The 14425-nt window shown below is 33.4% G+C and overlaps 2 protein-coding genes across 7 annotated transcripts; one reads left to right on the forward strand and one right to left on the reverse strand.

Moving 5' to 3' along the window:
- Window positions 1-2948: 2948 nt before the first annotated feature.
- LOC140809694 (COP9 signalosome complex subunit 7-like) lies at window positions 2949-7451 on the forward strand. Of its 2 annotated transcripts, none has more exons than XM_073167403.1 (9): window positions 2949-3254; window positions 3686-3761; window positions 4340-4428; window positions 4840-4929; window positions 5217-5261; window positions 5357-5427; window positions 6039-6177; window positions 6681-6769; window positions 7084-7451. In XM_073167403.1, the coding sequence occupies exons 1-9, from the start codon at window positions 3096-3098 to the stop codon at window positions 7103-7105; spliced, it is 780 nt and encodes a 259-aa protein (XP_073023504.1). In that variant the 5' UTR covers window positions 2949-3095; the 3' UTR covers window positions 7106-7451. The 2 variants fall into 2 exon arrangements, with proteins under 2 accessions (XP_073023504.1, XP_073023505.1); XM_073167404.1 differs by having other exon boundaries at window positions 2951-3254; window positions 6661-6769.
- A 1677-nt stretch (window positions 7452-9128) lies between these two features.
- On the reverse strand, window positions 9129-13903 carry LOC140809087 (uncharacterized). Of its 5 annotated transcripts, none has more exons than XM_073166571.1 (7): window positions 13718-13903; window positions 12634-12668; window positions 11949-12407; window positions 10985-11295; window positions 10845-10901; window positions 9831-10258; window positions 9129-9600 (listed from the first exon to the last, which is right to left on the reverse strand). In XM_073166571.1, the coding sequence occupies exons 3-7, from the start codon at window positions 12344-12346 to the stop codon at window positions 9349-9351; spliced, it is 1446 nt and encodes a 481-aa protein (XP_073022672.1). In that variant the 5' UTR covers window positions 12347-12407; window positions 12634-12668; window positions 13718-13903; the 3' UTR covers window positions 9129-9348. The 5 variants fall into 5 exon arrangements, with proteins under 5 accessions (XP_073022672.1, XP_073022673.1, XP_073022671.1 ...); XM_073166572.1 differs by having other exon boundaries at window positions 11949-12330; window positions 12634-12674; XM_073166570.1 differs by having other exon boundaries at window positions 12634-12674.
- Between the last annotated feature and the right edge of the window lie 522 nt (window positions 13904-14425).

Genomic DNA, 14425 nt, shown 5'->3' on the forward strand with positions numbered 1-14425 from the left:
AAAATAATGCATTAATTACAATCACAAGAAAAAAATAAACTATGATCTATATTTTCAAATGTAGGGTAAGCTCTAATGAAAATTTAGGGATGATAATAGATCATGTTATTTTCAAGTATGATGATGGACTGAGTCAAAACTTGGTCCGGAAATAAACCCACCCAAACCGGACGGGTTTATACAGCCTAAACAGGTCTCAAACTAATGCGGGATGAGTCTCGAGTTTACTCGGACCTTCTCCAAACATATATATAAAATAAATATATATTATTATTAATATAATTATATTTTCCTATAAATTTAATAATAAATATTTTAATCATACTTTTTTATAATATTTTAAGATTGAATATATATTTAATATGAAAATATGTCATTCTATATATTTTATTAATTATTAATTAAATAAGAATTGATAATTAATTTTTAATTGAATCAAAATTGATTGATTTTAACTTTGTTTGAAAATAATTTTAATGATTAATTATTTTTAAATTTTTAATTCTTTTTAGTATTTTAATAATATATATATATACATATATATATATATTGTACTCTATATATATACATATTAATTGTACTCTTAGAATTTAATTATTAATCTAATAAAATAATTTATTCAAATAAGTTTAATGAACGAGAAATTGCCCTTCAATCCCCAGCCGTCGATTTTATTTATGTTCAGTCCCTGGGTACTTTTTTTAGTACCACATTTCCACATGAAGTGTACCACATTTTGTATGACATAGTAGCACAATTTTGTGGGTAGGAAGTGAACCCAAAAAAATACTTTGATTATGGATTTTTCACTAACTTCTCCTTTAATGAAACTAGTTCTTTATTAAAATTATCATTGAGAATTAAATATAAAAATAAAATAAAATAATTTTGTTTGAGTAATTAGTAAACACAGAAACTCTTGTGAGATGGTTTCTTCATGTTTGAGTAATTCATGAAAAATTATTGTTTTTTATATCAAAATTATTGCTTATAATTTTAGATATTATCATAATTGACACGTCTCACAGATAAAAATTCATGGAGGGAATACCTGACACATTATATAGGTGAAACTGTTAAAAGTAAAAGTTGAAATAAGTGAAAGCCAGAGGATTTTTTGATTTCATCCAACTTTCCATCCTTGTCGCTGGACCCAACTATCAAAATATTTCCTTTTGTACCATCGGGTTTCTAATTTTTTTGAAACAATCTTCTTTTAATATCCATATGCTTTATAATTTAGACCATTTTTATTGATAAAAAAAGATGAAAAGATTCAATGCAAATATAGAAATAAATTTATCATATTTTCATACACAAAATCACTTGACTATAAATTTTGTAAGCCGTGAATGGGAGAGCATACATTTGCTAGGCTGTCCAAATTCAGCTTTTAGCCCTAAAAAACAGCTGAGCCACAGCTAGTAGTAGCAACCATTCAATCAAGACAAAAAAGAGAAGGAGACAGTTGTACCAACAGCAATAGATTTTCTTGTTAAATACTCCCAATTATGTTTCGTTCAATTACCGTTTGGAAATGGCACGAACTTCCAAGGCAATGTTTGCTTATAATTCTTTCCCCTTAATTTCATTTTGGCATTCCCCTTTACAATTATTATAGTTTTCAATTCTTGAAAAATATCCAAAATAATTTTATTATTATCTATGCTTGATGTATATATTATTATTTTTTTATTTATATCATAAAGTATGAGAGTGGTGTCACATTTTTTATATACCAAAACTATCGTTTTGGATGTAATAATTGTTACTGTGGGGTGGAGTAATTGAAATGTTGTTCGATTTAAAACATCAGTTTTGATTTTTGGTAAAACGATAAATACTCGATCCTACCGTTGATATTAAAGTCAATTACTCGAATTTGCCATATATACTCCATCCACCCCTGCCAACCAGCTACACCCTTTTATAAAAAAATAAACACAAAGAATAATTAAAAAGTCGAGCTTTGTACCTTAATAATCAAAGAAAATCCAACTGTAACATGTCGCTTAATGCTTGTTGGCATGGTGACCTCGGCGGCTTTCAGGCTGTGATACATTGTTAGAGATGTGGAGAAGTTGTGACTATCATGGTGGAGGAGGGAAGATGTCCGAGTTTGATTTTCATTGAGTAACTTCTACTTTTTTTTTATGGTCATTTTTGTTTGAAACTACTAAATTTATCGGATATTTTTTAGTTGACACTGATGTTCTCCTATATTGTTTATTTGATAAGAATAGAATTTATATTGCACACATTAAAATATGCATAAATAAAAATAAAAAGAAACGGCAAACATTTTTCATTTCATTTTGAAATACCGAGAGTTGTTTTGTTTTTTTATCATATGCATTTTATTGTGAGTAATATGAGCTTTATCTTGTCTCATATAATAAGTAAGAGAAATTCAATTTCAAATTAATCATACTCATAGATGTAGTAATTTTGGAACAAAAAAAAAATCAAACCAAAAAATAAATCTAAGACTTCAACCATTTTTAAGGCTAAAACCGTCTAACATCAAGTTGCTGGTGGTATTTTTTTCCATTTCTTTTTTCTATTTATTTTTAAATTCATATTTCAAAATAGTAATACAGTCTCTAACAAATTTTTATAATTATATTTTGATCTTCATTTAAATATAAATCAAATAAATTATAAAAAATATTATATAAACAATATGTGCATCAATACACTAGTATATATTAAAAAAGTGTAATCTCTTGCTGTTTTTTATAATTATATTTTAATCTTCATTTAAATATAAATCAAATGAATTATAAAAAAAATATTATACAAATACACAACATGTTCGTAACTACTCTAGTGTGTGCATATATATATATATATATATATATATATATATATATATATATATATATATATATATATATTATAAAATGGACATTGCCAAGAGTACTCCTTTTTTATATATAAAAAAAATAGTTGGACAAATTTCCCCCATTCATTCTAGAAGTACCTAAACAAAAAAAAGGTGAAGCTCCTCTCCAAAATCTCTAAATTCTGAGGAATACTCCTGATCGCTTGCCATTAAATTTTCGTTGGATCAGCAGAAATCTGTGAGCTGCAGAATGGACATTGAACAAAAGCAAGCAGAGCTCATAGATTACTTTGTCAAGCAGGCGGCCAGTCTTAAGGGCTCGCCGCTTGTTGATGTTATCGTTGAGGCAACTTCACATCCATCATTGTTTGCTTTTTCCGAAATTCTCTCCGTTCCGACCATCTTCGAGGTATACCTTGTGGATTCGTGTATTTTTATTCTTGAGTGATTGATGGATTGGATGTAGTGTTCGAGTTGGAATGTTTCTTGTGCAATGCTTTCGATATGTCGTATGATCGGTCAAACTGGTTGATTTCGGAGTCTGGGTTGTAATTTTTCACCAACTCTCTCTTTATGTATTACGTTTTGGAACTAGGAGCGTGCGTTTGTTTCTCATACTCTACATATCTGTGGCACCATACTCCGTAATTTTCTTGGACTGGTCTTCAGTTTCTTAGTTGTCTCTGCTACATTTGGGGATTAATTAACAGGAGTCAAAATGGAAGATGGAGTTGTTGTACCCAAGTCTTTTGAGTTCAACTTGTTAAACTCCTTTCTATTGTTAAAAATTCAGGCCTTCGTTTTCCCCGATTGGTGTTTAACGGTTGAATTGATTTGCAGCTTGAAGGAACTGGTTATATTAAATATCGCGAATTGCTCCAGATGTATGCATATGGTACATGGAGTGAATACAAGAGTAAGCAATTTAGTCTGTTCAATTATCGATTCGTCCTTTTATTCATCTACGGAATCAATCTATATTCAGTTTTGTGTCTTTGGTCTGTCTCGATAAAAGTTTCCAGGATGAAACTGTCTGGGTTTATTTTGGCTGAATCACCTTCTCTGCAATAATAAGTGATTAAGTTTTATAGAACCTGCCATTCTACATAGCTGTTAGTGCTTGTACTGCGTTTGCAAAATCAATTTTACCTTCTGGAGTTGCTATTTGATTGTTGGAAATAGGTCGTTGGGTATTTACGGGCATCTCTCTTGTTGTGGTAGCTCTATTTTTACCTTTTAATGAATATGCACACTCGTAACTTGGATTGACTAAAAGTTATTGCTAGCACATGTTGAGAAATAAAAATTGTTCTGCTTCAGTTATAGACTTACACGTTGTTCAATGCTTTGCACCAATACTCATGGTACCTTTAATATTTGGTTGTTTGTTTACACGTGCGATACAAAATTGAACAGTGCCTCTATGAGATGCATCACTTTTTCGGGGAGTTTCTCCTCTTCGTGACGAGTTTTACAGATAATTCTTTCTTGCAGGTGATGCACACCGTCTTCCACAATTGGTTCCTGATCAAATCCTAAAGCTGAAGCAGCTGACTGTGCTTACTTTGGCTGAGACAAACAAGGTAGGATCCATGACACCATTTTTTGTGTGTGCTCACAAGTGACCGAATGATGCAGGAGCTTTTGTTCTCATTTGATATGCTGCTTGTTTTGTCATGGTGGAGACTTTACTCTTTAAGTTGATAAGAATGTGTTTCTTCTTTGCATTTGAAATGAGCAAAGTATGTTTGATGTAGCTAGATGCTAAGTGTTATGCCGATGTACCAGTTTCCTTTATTTTTTTTTTCTCAAAGTTAAATTATTAGGACAAATTAGAAGTTTATGTGGCATCTATGACCACCCCGGTTTTGTAATTACACTTGTATGCTTACTTTAAAAGTATATATTTTTATTACATGGCAACATCACTTTTAAGTGTAAGTTTATTGGAGGCAGTTCTTCGACTTTCAATTAATGAAAATTGATTTGCGCAGGTATTGTCGTATGATACATTGATGCAGGAGTTGGATGTCACAAATGTTCGGGAGTTGGAAGATTTCCTCATTAACTGCTGCATGTATGTGGTATGTTTCTTTTCATTGCTGACCAGCTACTTCGCTCTTATTGTCACATCTATCTAGACCATGGTCTTACAGTGAAAAATAAACTTTCATTGCACTGGTTGGTCTGCTGTGTTTTTTATTCCTTAGTACAGATTTTACTCCTGTTTTTGTTTGTTCTTCTGATATTTGAAACTTTTATGCTCTGTACACAAAAAGGCATGGGATCTTGGCAAATATGATTTAAGAGATGATCACTTGAAGAAGTTTCAAAGATAGATAAGCTAATTTGTTCTTCCTCTCGTGGACAGGGAATAGTGAGAGGAAAGCTTGATCAGTTGCGGAGATGCTTTGAGGTCTTGATTTAATTGCACTCGTACTAACTTCTCATGCCAGAATCGCATGTTTGACGATGATTGGTTTCTAACTTAAGCATTGTTCAAGCTTGTAGGTACAATTTGCTGCAGGGAGGGATCTCAGACCTGAACAGTTGAGTAATATGATTGGAACGCTGGCAAACTGGTAATATTTCTTCCTGAAATTTTATTTATGACTTCTATCTTTGGCATGTCCCTTTTGAAGGTTCTTGTTGTGTGTTGAGAACCCGAAATAAAACCATTCAAGCATGAAAAATGATAAAGTGTAAAATAATTATATAGCATTTTTTTTACTTCTCCTAAGGCAGGGGGTTTTATACAAGTTAGAACTCCTAGACTACTGGTGTGTCCTTTTGAAAGTTGCCTCTGTCTCTTGATATCCTCGCACACCTTTAGATGTTTTATTGTCTTCCTCGGGTTTCCAGAAACTGAAGTTACGCAAAGAGGTGCTTTCTATTAAGACTCCTGTGTATTCCATGTTTCCACTTTTCCCGTCCACCCCATCTTTTCCAAGATTACTTCCCCACCCGACTCAAATAATTTTACAGATGAAATCTGGTGGTTGATATGTTTGTACAAGTCAGATTTAGCAAAAACAGTCTGCAGTTTGTGTTACAGCATTTGATTACAAATTTTATGCTGGGAATACTTCTAATGTGATTCTCATTTTTCAATTTTTTAATCATTTTTTCTTAGTGTTTTTTTATACATATTTCCTTTTACATTGATTTATTTGTGCAAATCCCAATTTCTTAGGTTGTCAACATCAGACAATCTTCTTGTTTCCATTCAAGAAAAGATCAAGTGGGCAGATTCCATGAATGAAATAGACAAGAACCATAGAAAGGAAGTTGAGGAAAGAGTGGAAGAAGTGAAAAAGGCGCTATCTGCGAAGGTGAGATTAACTTTCCTTTGGTAAAGAAACGATTTTCTGTTTCAAAGAGTCATTCATTTAATTCCGCGTGTGAAAGCAACCATGAACACTACAGTGACCAACTTGAGTGCTGTGTAACCTGAAACTTTTAACGAGATAGAAGTTTTAGTAAGATTAATTTATGGATATTTTCGAAGGTTTTACTTATTATATTGAGTCTAATACTTTCTGCTACTGCTTATCCGCTGCAAGGTAGTATAGACAAATCTGAGTATTTACTTGTTTGATTCTAAAGAATGATTCTTATAAAAGTAATTTTGTACGTTAAGTTGGTGATTTACCCTTCTGAATGCATCTTCAAAGTTTTTATAGGATACATTGTGGTATGACCTTCTCAGATTCACATTGTTTGGAACTTGAAGTGTTGTGTTATCTTAATGTGTGGCAAGTATGAGTTTTAGCTCTAGACATGTTGGTCGATGTGTCTTACTTACATTGTGGCAGAAGCTACAAACTGTAAGCAGGCCGGCATTGATATCCGAGGGCATGAAGAGATCTTTTCTGAACTTGGTGGGGTGATGGATTATGAGGAAGATCGTAGCCGACCAAAGAGGTAGCATTTGAGATCCTGACCTCCAAATTTAGCATTCTAGTACAAACTGTTCTATGCTCTTAACTTCTTGTGCTGTTTCTTTTAACCTTCTCCAAAGTCTAATCTTTTCTTGTTATATGAAGCTTATAGTGACACATCATTTTCTCCACTCCACTGCAGCCACTATGCCTATATCAAATTTATTGAATGCTTAAAAATATCGTGGCACGGGGATAGTAGTGAAAGACAACTATAATATTTTATGAATTAAGCACTTCTTTTTAGTTGCAGTATACATCTGATGCATCTCCTTGTTTCCCTTGAATAATGTACAGGAGGCGTCATCCTGTAGGTTGAGGAGATATGATTTAACCTGGACCCAAGGATGAACTGGTCAGGCAAGTAAGTTGGCCATTTCCTTTTTCTGAATTATGTTAGCAAATCACCTCGATTGCTGCTGCTCTAGAAGACGAGACGGCTGTTCTGCACTGATTTTTTGTTGGCTGTGTGTTTGAAACTGATTACATTAGCTTAGATCGGCTTGTATATTTTTGGTTTTGATTTCACCATTCAATATTTTTATGAAAAAAATTGGGGTAATGCATACTTTGGCTGCGTGGACAGAGCTGCGGCGAGTCATCAGGAATATCTGTACTTTAGGATTGGTTATTTATTTATTAGATTCATACACGGATTCAATGCGCTTTATTTGTCCCGTAACAGGGCACATGGTGAATATTCAACCGTCGGTGTTAGATGATGCAAGACTGAGTGCAAAATCTGCATGGTAGAGTATTCAACCGTTGTTGTGCAAGGATTAATCAACACATCATTTCCCATTTTTCAAACTGGTGCGTCCTTTTGAAAGTTGCCTCTGTCTCTTGACATCATTGCACTCTATCCTTTGTTAATTTCCTCAAAGATTAATCAACATATCATTTCCCATTTTTTAAGAGCACCTAGCGTGAAGTTATGTGCGATGCAAAACTTAAGTTGATAAAAATAGAATTCAAATATATATATTTTTTTGTTTTTTTTCGGGTAATTTATAAACAATATCATTTCAAAGCCTAATCTAACTTTACTGTATTCATTTTTCAGGCTGACCAAAATTTTACATCGAATCACGTAGATCCACTCCAAACAACTAATTAATCACACACGTATAGGATCCGCTCGCTTCGATGCAACTACACTATATATGTCTATTTATAATATAACACATAAATGTGGTGGGTGATTGGTCATAAATAAAATATCAATAATGATTTTGCATGATGTTTTTCGTGAGATAGTCTTACAAATCTATATCTGTGACACATGTTAACCACATTCATATTTACAATGAAAATAATATTTTTAGCATAAAAGTAATGTTTTTTCAAAGATCGGGTAATGATAAAGATTTGTCTCATAAAATTGATTTGTGAGACAGTCTCAAATAAGTTTTTATGATATTTTGGACATGAATCAAGCCAAGTGAGTTTTTGCAATAATGGGAAATTTATTAAATCTTGGAGATACAAATGATAAAAAAAAACACCGTGTACTAATATTCAATTGGTAAATTCCCATACAATTTGCTATTATTTTCAGTCATTATGCTTTAAAAAACAAATTTATGATGTTATTATGAGTATGCAAGCAAAGTATAAGTTCGATACTAAATAATTCCACCCTAAATTATTTTATCTATGAATACCAGACCCGTAAATCATAAAAGGTTTTTACCAAAATACAAGTCTCCATGACACCTTGTTTTACGGAAAAATAAAATATAATGAAACAAAGACACAAGTAAATATGAGATATTACCTATGTGGTTATTATCTTTCCTTCATTTCAACGGGTAAGATCTTGTCACACATACAATTTTCAAAAAAAAAGTGGATCCTATATATGCATTGAAAGTGAGTGAAACTTAAAGAGGGTATAATTCTGAATTTGAAGCGTGCCCAAAAGCGTTGAAATAGCATGGTTCGGAGTTTGTCGCAGAGATCACTCGGCTAAAAGCACAAAACAAAAAAAAAACGAAAAAGTGATGCAATTGGTGTCAAAGAAAATACAGATGCGTATGAAAGTGACACCAGAATTGATGGTAAATCTTAATGATGCGAGGGAGCTAAATCAGAACATCAAAATTTTCATCCCTCTGATGCTGCGCATTTCGAGTTAAAAAGTTGTGAAAGTGGATGCCATTTGATAAACAACGATACTGAGGTGCCAGTAAAGGACTAGACAGCATTTGACATCCATTTGATGCTACATCCCATTATATTGGCTCAATTTCCAAACACGAGCCATATTTACAGGCGTTATAAAACATGCGACAAGTTCAGCGGAGGAACTCGAGTGATAGCATTCAGAAGGGTATGACACAGGAATTGAAATGAGAGGATTTGGAGATATATTTCACCATAGGATTGAAACACAATTTATGAAATGCGTGTTGATACAAGTCATTATATCCCAAAGAATAGAACTTTAGAATTTACAAACTGAAAAAGACAGTACATATTGACAATTTCTGCTGTAACATTTAGTCTCCTCCATATCCAATACCTCTTCGACAAACGAAAACTGTCCCAACCTAGGAGAGGCTAACCTGTGGATCTTCTACGCCTCTGACCAGCACCTCTTCTTTTGCGACTCTTTCTCTGGGTTTTAGGGGCAGGAGGCTTTGACATAGAACGCATTATAGGTGATGTTTGATTGTTTGTGGGAGGATTGGGTGCCGTTCGAACTTGAGGGTTGGTGCCCAAAGGACTTCGGATTGGCTCAATCTTTACTTCCTCAAAGCTATTCATCTCTTCCTTCACCCGCTTGTTGTCAATGAGAATGTCTTCCTCTCCCTGAGAGCATTTTAGAGATGACTAAACCAATGATGATCAAGAAATGAGTACATCATAAAGAACTACCAATAGATAATTCACAAAATGTATTGTCGCTCGTGAATCCAACAGCTAAACAAATGCAAAAGCAAAGGATTAACAGGGAATAATCTCAGAGTATTTTGCTGAATAAACCATTTCTACAGATGAATTAAAACAACCTTGAGGCAAGGAAACATAATCTAACTCACTTTTTTGTATGCGTTGGTAAAACTAACATGATTAGTGCTTCCATTGACACCAGGAATCACCCCATCACTTGTCACTCCATTTTCAGGTACAAGTGCATCACTCATGTTATGCTCCATCTTAAGCTGCGAAGCAATATAAGTTCCTACGGGCATTTTTTGCCCATTGTTTGGAGAAGTATTTTGAGGAGAGGCAATCAAAGCACTAAATGGCTTAAGCAATCTTGAGTCATCCATAAAAGATAACTTTCCGGCATTTTCACTCATCACCTTCTCAACTCTACTCTTCATTTTAACAACTAGTGATCGAACAAATTCAATCTTTCCAAGTATGACTTCCAAAGGATTATCACCATCTCCAGGCTCAAGGAAGAGCTGTTCATCATTGACCCACAACTCATTGCCAACATTGACTCTCTGAGTTGTCATTGCTACAATATAAAAAAAAAACATTGGGTATAAGCACAACAAATTTCTGTCAACTATTAGAGTCTTAATTATCATTCTAAAAATATGATAATTTCTATCTCGTCAAATTCAACCACATTAGTCTTGTCAAACAAATTTAAGAAAAAGGTAAAATCACCATCACGTTTCTATCAAAAGCACATTGCACAAACAAAAAGGAGAAAACTAAAATGTTCCAGTGAATGGGATAAACTCAACTAAATTTGTATCCTTCACCACCCCATCAAAAGTACATGGCACATGCAAAATGGAGAAAACTGAAACTATTCTAGTGATTAGTATAAGCTCAACAAACTTAATATCTAATAACAAGTTAAAAGGGGATAATATGACGATGGCCCGAAGTCGTGACTAGAGACCAGCTCTTAAAAATGTAATTAACAACAAAAGCTTAGAAACCAATGGACCCAATTGAATCAGTCCAAATGGACAAATAAGAAAAAAGAAAAAATCGCCAACACTTTCATATCGTCATATGATGGCACTAGCTATTCATATTACGTGTATCAAGGTTGAATAATTAACACTAAATGAAATGTAAGTTGTCACCTCGATTCTTCAATTCATCACCCTTAAGGGGACCCTTACCAGAAGACCTCTTACTCTCTGCAAAATGGACCGTGCAGATTCTTAACTTCAGATAAATACAAAAATGAATTGAACTCAACAGAAATGAAGAAAATATGTACCATGATATGAAAACAAGTTATGGTGAGACATATATGATGCTATATCCATCGAGTCTTCGGTTCGTTTTCTTTTCTTCCTCATGTAGACACCATGTCTAGGATTGCTGGAGGTAAAATGAAGGGATTTCACACCAAGACCTTCGAATGAAGGATTCTGCAATTGATCATTCTTTCGCCTACTGTATTCCTCAAGTTCTTTGTCGTATTTTCGGGCTTGTGATTCAAACTTACGAATTTGCAATTCAGTCCATTTACAACGCCACATCAGAGGTTGGATAAATGATCTCCAATGACCAGTGACCCTTTTCTTACTAAATATTGCAACAAAAATACGCCAAATGTAATGATAAGAATGGAAACACATTGACAAACAATAAAGATATAGATGAAATTACAATTTTTGAGCATGTTAGATTCATTAGGGGCCAGAAAAGAAATCAAAGAAGAAAGAATGAAAACCAAGTTGGCCTACGCAAAGCATCGATTTCCTTATATCTCACTCACTTCTAGTTTGAACAAACACCGCAACCTCCAAATTCACCCCAAATTATAAAATCCCATTCTACAGGTGGCCACACATCATCTAACTCCACTTTTTTACGCAAAATTCTCTACCTTTGTGTAAGATAAAAGATAACATAGTGCAGAAAGTTCAAATTTATTAATATAAAGCTCATTATGGTGCTTCAATTCCAACCCATGGATTTTTTACAATGACTTGTCTGGGATGAAGTGAAGCATTACATTCACTCAAATCCATCTAATCACATTAAACCAAACAAAATCTAGGATCAGAGCAATTTTCAGTGCTGAAAACCGTAGCTCGAGTAATTTCTCCAACTGACCAACCCAAAACCGCGGGTTCACTTTCAAGTTTCTCACGATTTATTTTCTTTACAAGGAATAAATGCTTAGTTTTGATGACAAAGGTCGTAGAGGAGAAAATAATGACTAGAAAACAAACCTCATTCTAAATGGTTCACCTAATCCATCAAAACCAAGAGATGATGAGGCATCACCATGAAACTCCGGCATAATTTCAGAGTCATCCAATGGGTCAATATTGTCAGTGTCACTGTTTCCAAAGGAACTTGAGCTCTCTGTTGTGTCATGGTATTCTGCTGCAACAAACTCGCGGCCACCAGATTTTGTGCAGTCTGTAATGTTAATTTCCACATTTGCATTACCTTGGACTTCTTCACTCTGCTCAGCCAAGCGTGTGTTGGCTTTACAGTCCTCATAACTAGCTGTAAATTTCATAAGTTCATCTTCAAGTTCTTTAGCGAAAATTCCACTTGCCATATAGGTTGAAGCATTCATATTTGTTTCTAATTTCTCTCCAAGTGCTATACCATGATTCATTGTGATATACCATCAAAAATCTCTCATTTCGAGAACAGCTCAAACAAGAAATTAATAACACCTGAAAAAACATTTTACAAGTACTGTGCTTAATAAATTTGTAATCAGCATAATAATTAGAAGTATAAAATTCAAAGAAATTTCATCAGAATTCAGAACATCAACTAGAAATGATCACTGCTATCAAAATCGCTTATAATAAAAGTTACACGATTGAGCAATGGGTTTCAGAGTGTGCTATGATGTAATTCTGGAGTCAAATAAAGTGACAGTAATGCCCACTCAACCTTGATTTAATGTATGTGTATGCTAATGATCGCACCTGAAACTGAAGAAGTTCAATCTACTGGTTAGTTAAACAGATGAGTGAAATGGTTCAAAAAGGCCAGATTGCATTTGTTAGGTTTAATCTCCAAAATCTTAAATCCACACACCCAGATGCGCTTAATTAACGGAAGAAAAAAGGTTAAAAGAGAAATTCCAACCTTTAATTTATTGTGTAAAAAGAAACTTTTCCAAATGCTGGTACACGAACTGCCTTATATTCACAAGATCGAGTTACCATAATTCCACATACACCCAATAAGCATAGATAATCCAATGAGATCATGCCGCGTGAATTCAATAGAAGGATACTCGTACTCGGATAACTGTTAACTTGCCGCTTTATTTCTAACAGATACCAAATATGGTCATCTAAAGCATTAAAAATACAAATATATAACTTTTCTGATACGCGACTGGGACTTCTGTCATAAAAGCTGACCAAGATAGTTCAGTTTTCTTGGTTTACTTCGGCTCCAAACCGAAAGATCACAGATCTCATACCACCCGAAGTAATCAAATTCATCATCTTTTCTAAACTTGAATTCAAATTCAGATCAATGTACAAGCATACCACTCAAACCCAAAAACACCAAAACAAATGAATGCATAAGGCACAGGCACAGGCACAGGCACTGACAGATAATAGCGATAAAGGGTAGGCATCATATAAAATCGTGATTTCTCCAAAATAAATAGAAAAAAAAACGAAAATAAAAGAAAACGATAAACATCAAGAAAGAATTCAAACGAAGTCAATCAGGGCTGTCAGCCCCAATAATGAATACAAAACTTAACAAAAATGCAGTGAAGGAAAGGAAAAAGAAACCCCCTTCCCCAAGAAAAACTCAATCTTGATTTTTCATCGAATCTCCTTTGAATACCCAAAACAAGAATTCGAAATTGACCATAAACGAGCAAGCCATACGTGAAGAGACAACCAAAAGGTGATCATGGCAGCAAAAAAACAAAGACAAGTCGGGTTTCTGCCAAAAAGTTAACAACACAAAACTCCAGAAATTATTATTAATTATCAAAAATAAACACCTGGATCAAGTTCTGGGTTGTCACCACCCCCACGAATTTGTTCCTCAGACTGTAGGGGAGAGAGATAGGTTGGTAGGGAACTAAGGGGAGAATAGTTTGTTGATTGCGAGAAAATCTTTGCGTTTTTATAGCAAAGAGAGGTTTTTTGGCAGTGTCAAGTGATAGATAGATGGTGGTATTCTAATATCTGAGTTGTCAAAATGGGTCAATCGCTGCCACAATTTCGTCTTTTTTCAAGGATACAATTTCCTTTTTCCTTCCTTGAATTATTTTAATTCTAAATTTTGTATATTTTTCCTTTTAGCGATTTGATTGATTTTAAAAGTTCAGTTAATTAAATTTCAGGCAAAAGATTAATTTCAATCCTAAATTTTAAAAAAATATTTTTAATAAGTTTGGGTTATAAAAGATAAGATAATTTTATAACAATTTAATCAAAAGCTGGTAAAAAAATTTACCTAGTGAATTTATGCGCATGTAATTGATTACTAATATTTTTTATTATTTAAGATACAAATAAATAAAATACCAATAACGAAAAAATGATCTTGAAGGAGTTCGAAGATGTTGTTATTATTATTATTATTATTATTATTATTATTATTATTATATTTAAGAAATTTCACAAAAATGTCATAATTTCGTTCACGAAAACTCACAAACTAGGCTAGGATCATATTTTTTGAAAATACACAGTTTTTTATGTTA

This window comes from Primulina eburnea, chromosome 13 (assembly GCF_022965805.1).
Source record: "Primulina eburnea isolate SZY01 chromosome 13, ASM2296580v1, whole genome shotgun sequence".
Lineage (NCBI taxonomy): Eukaryota > Viridiplantae > Streptophyta > Magnoliopsida > Lamiales > Gesneriaceae > Primulina > Primulina eburnea.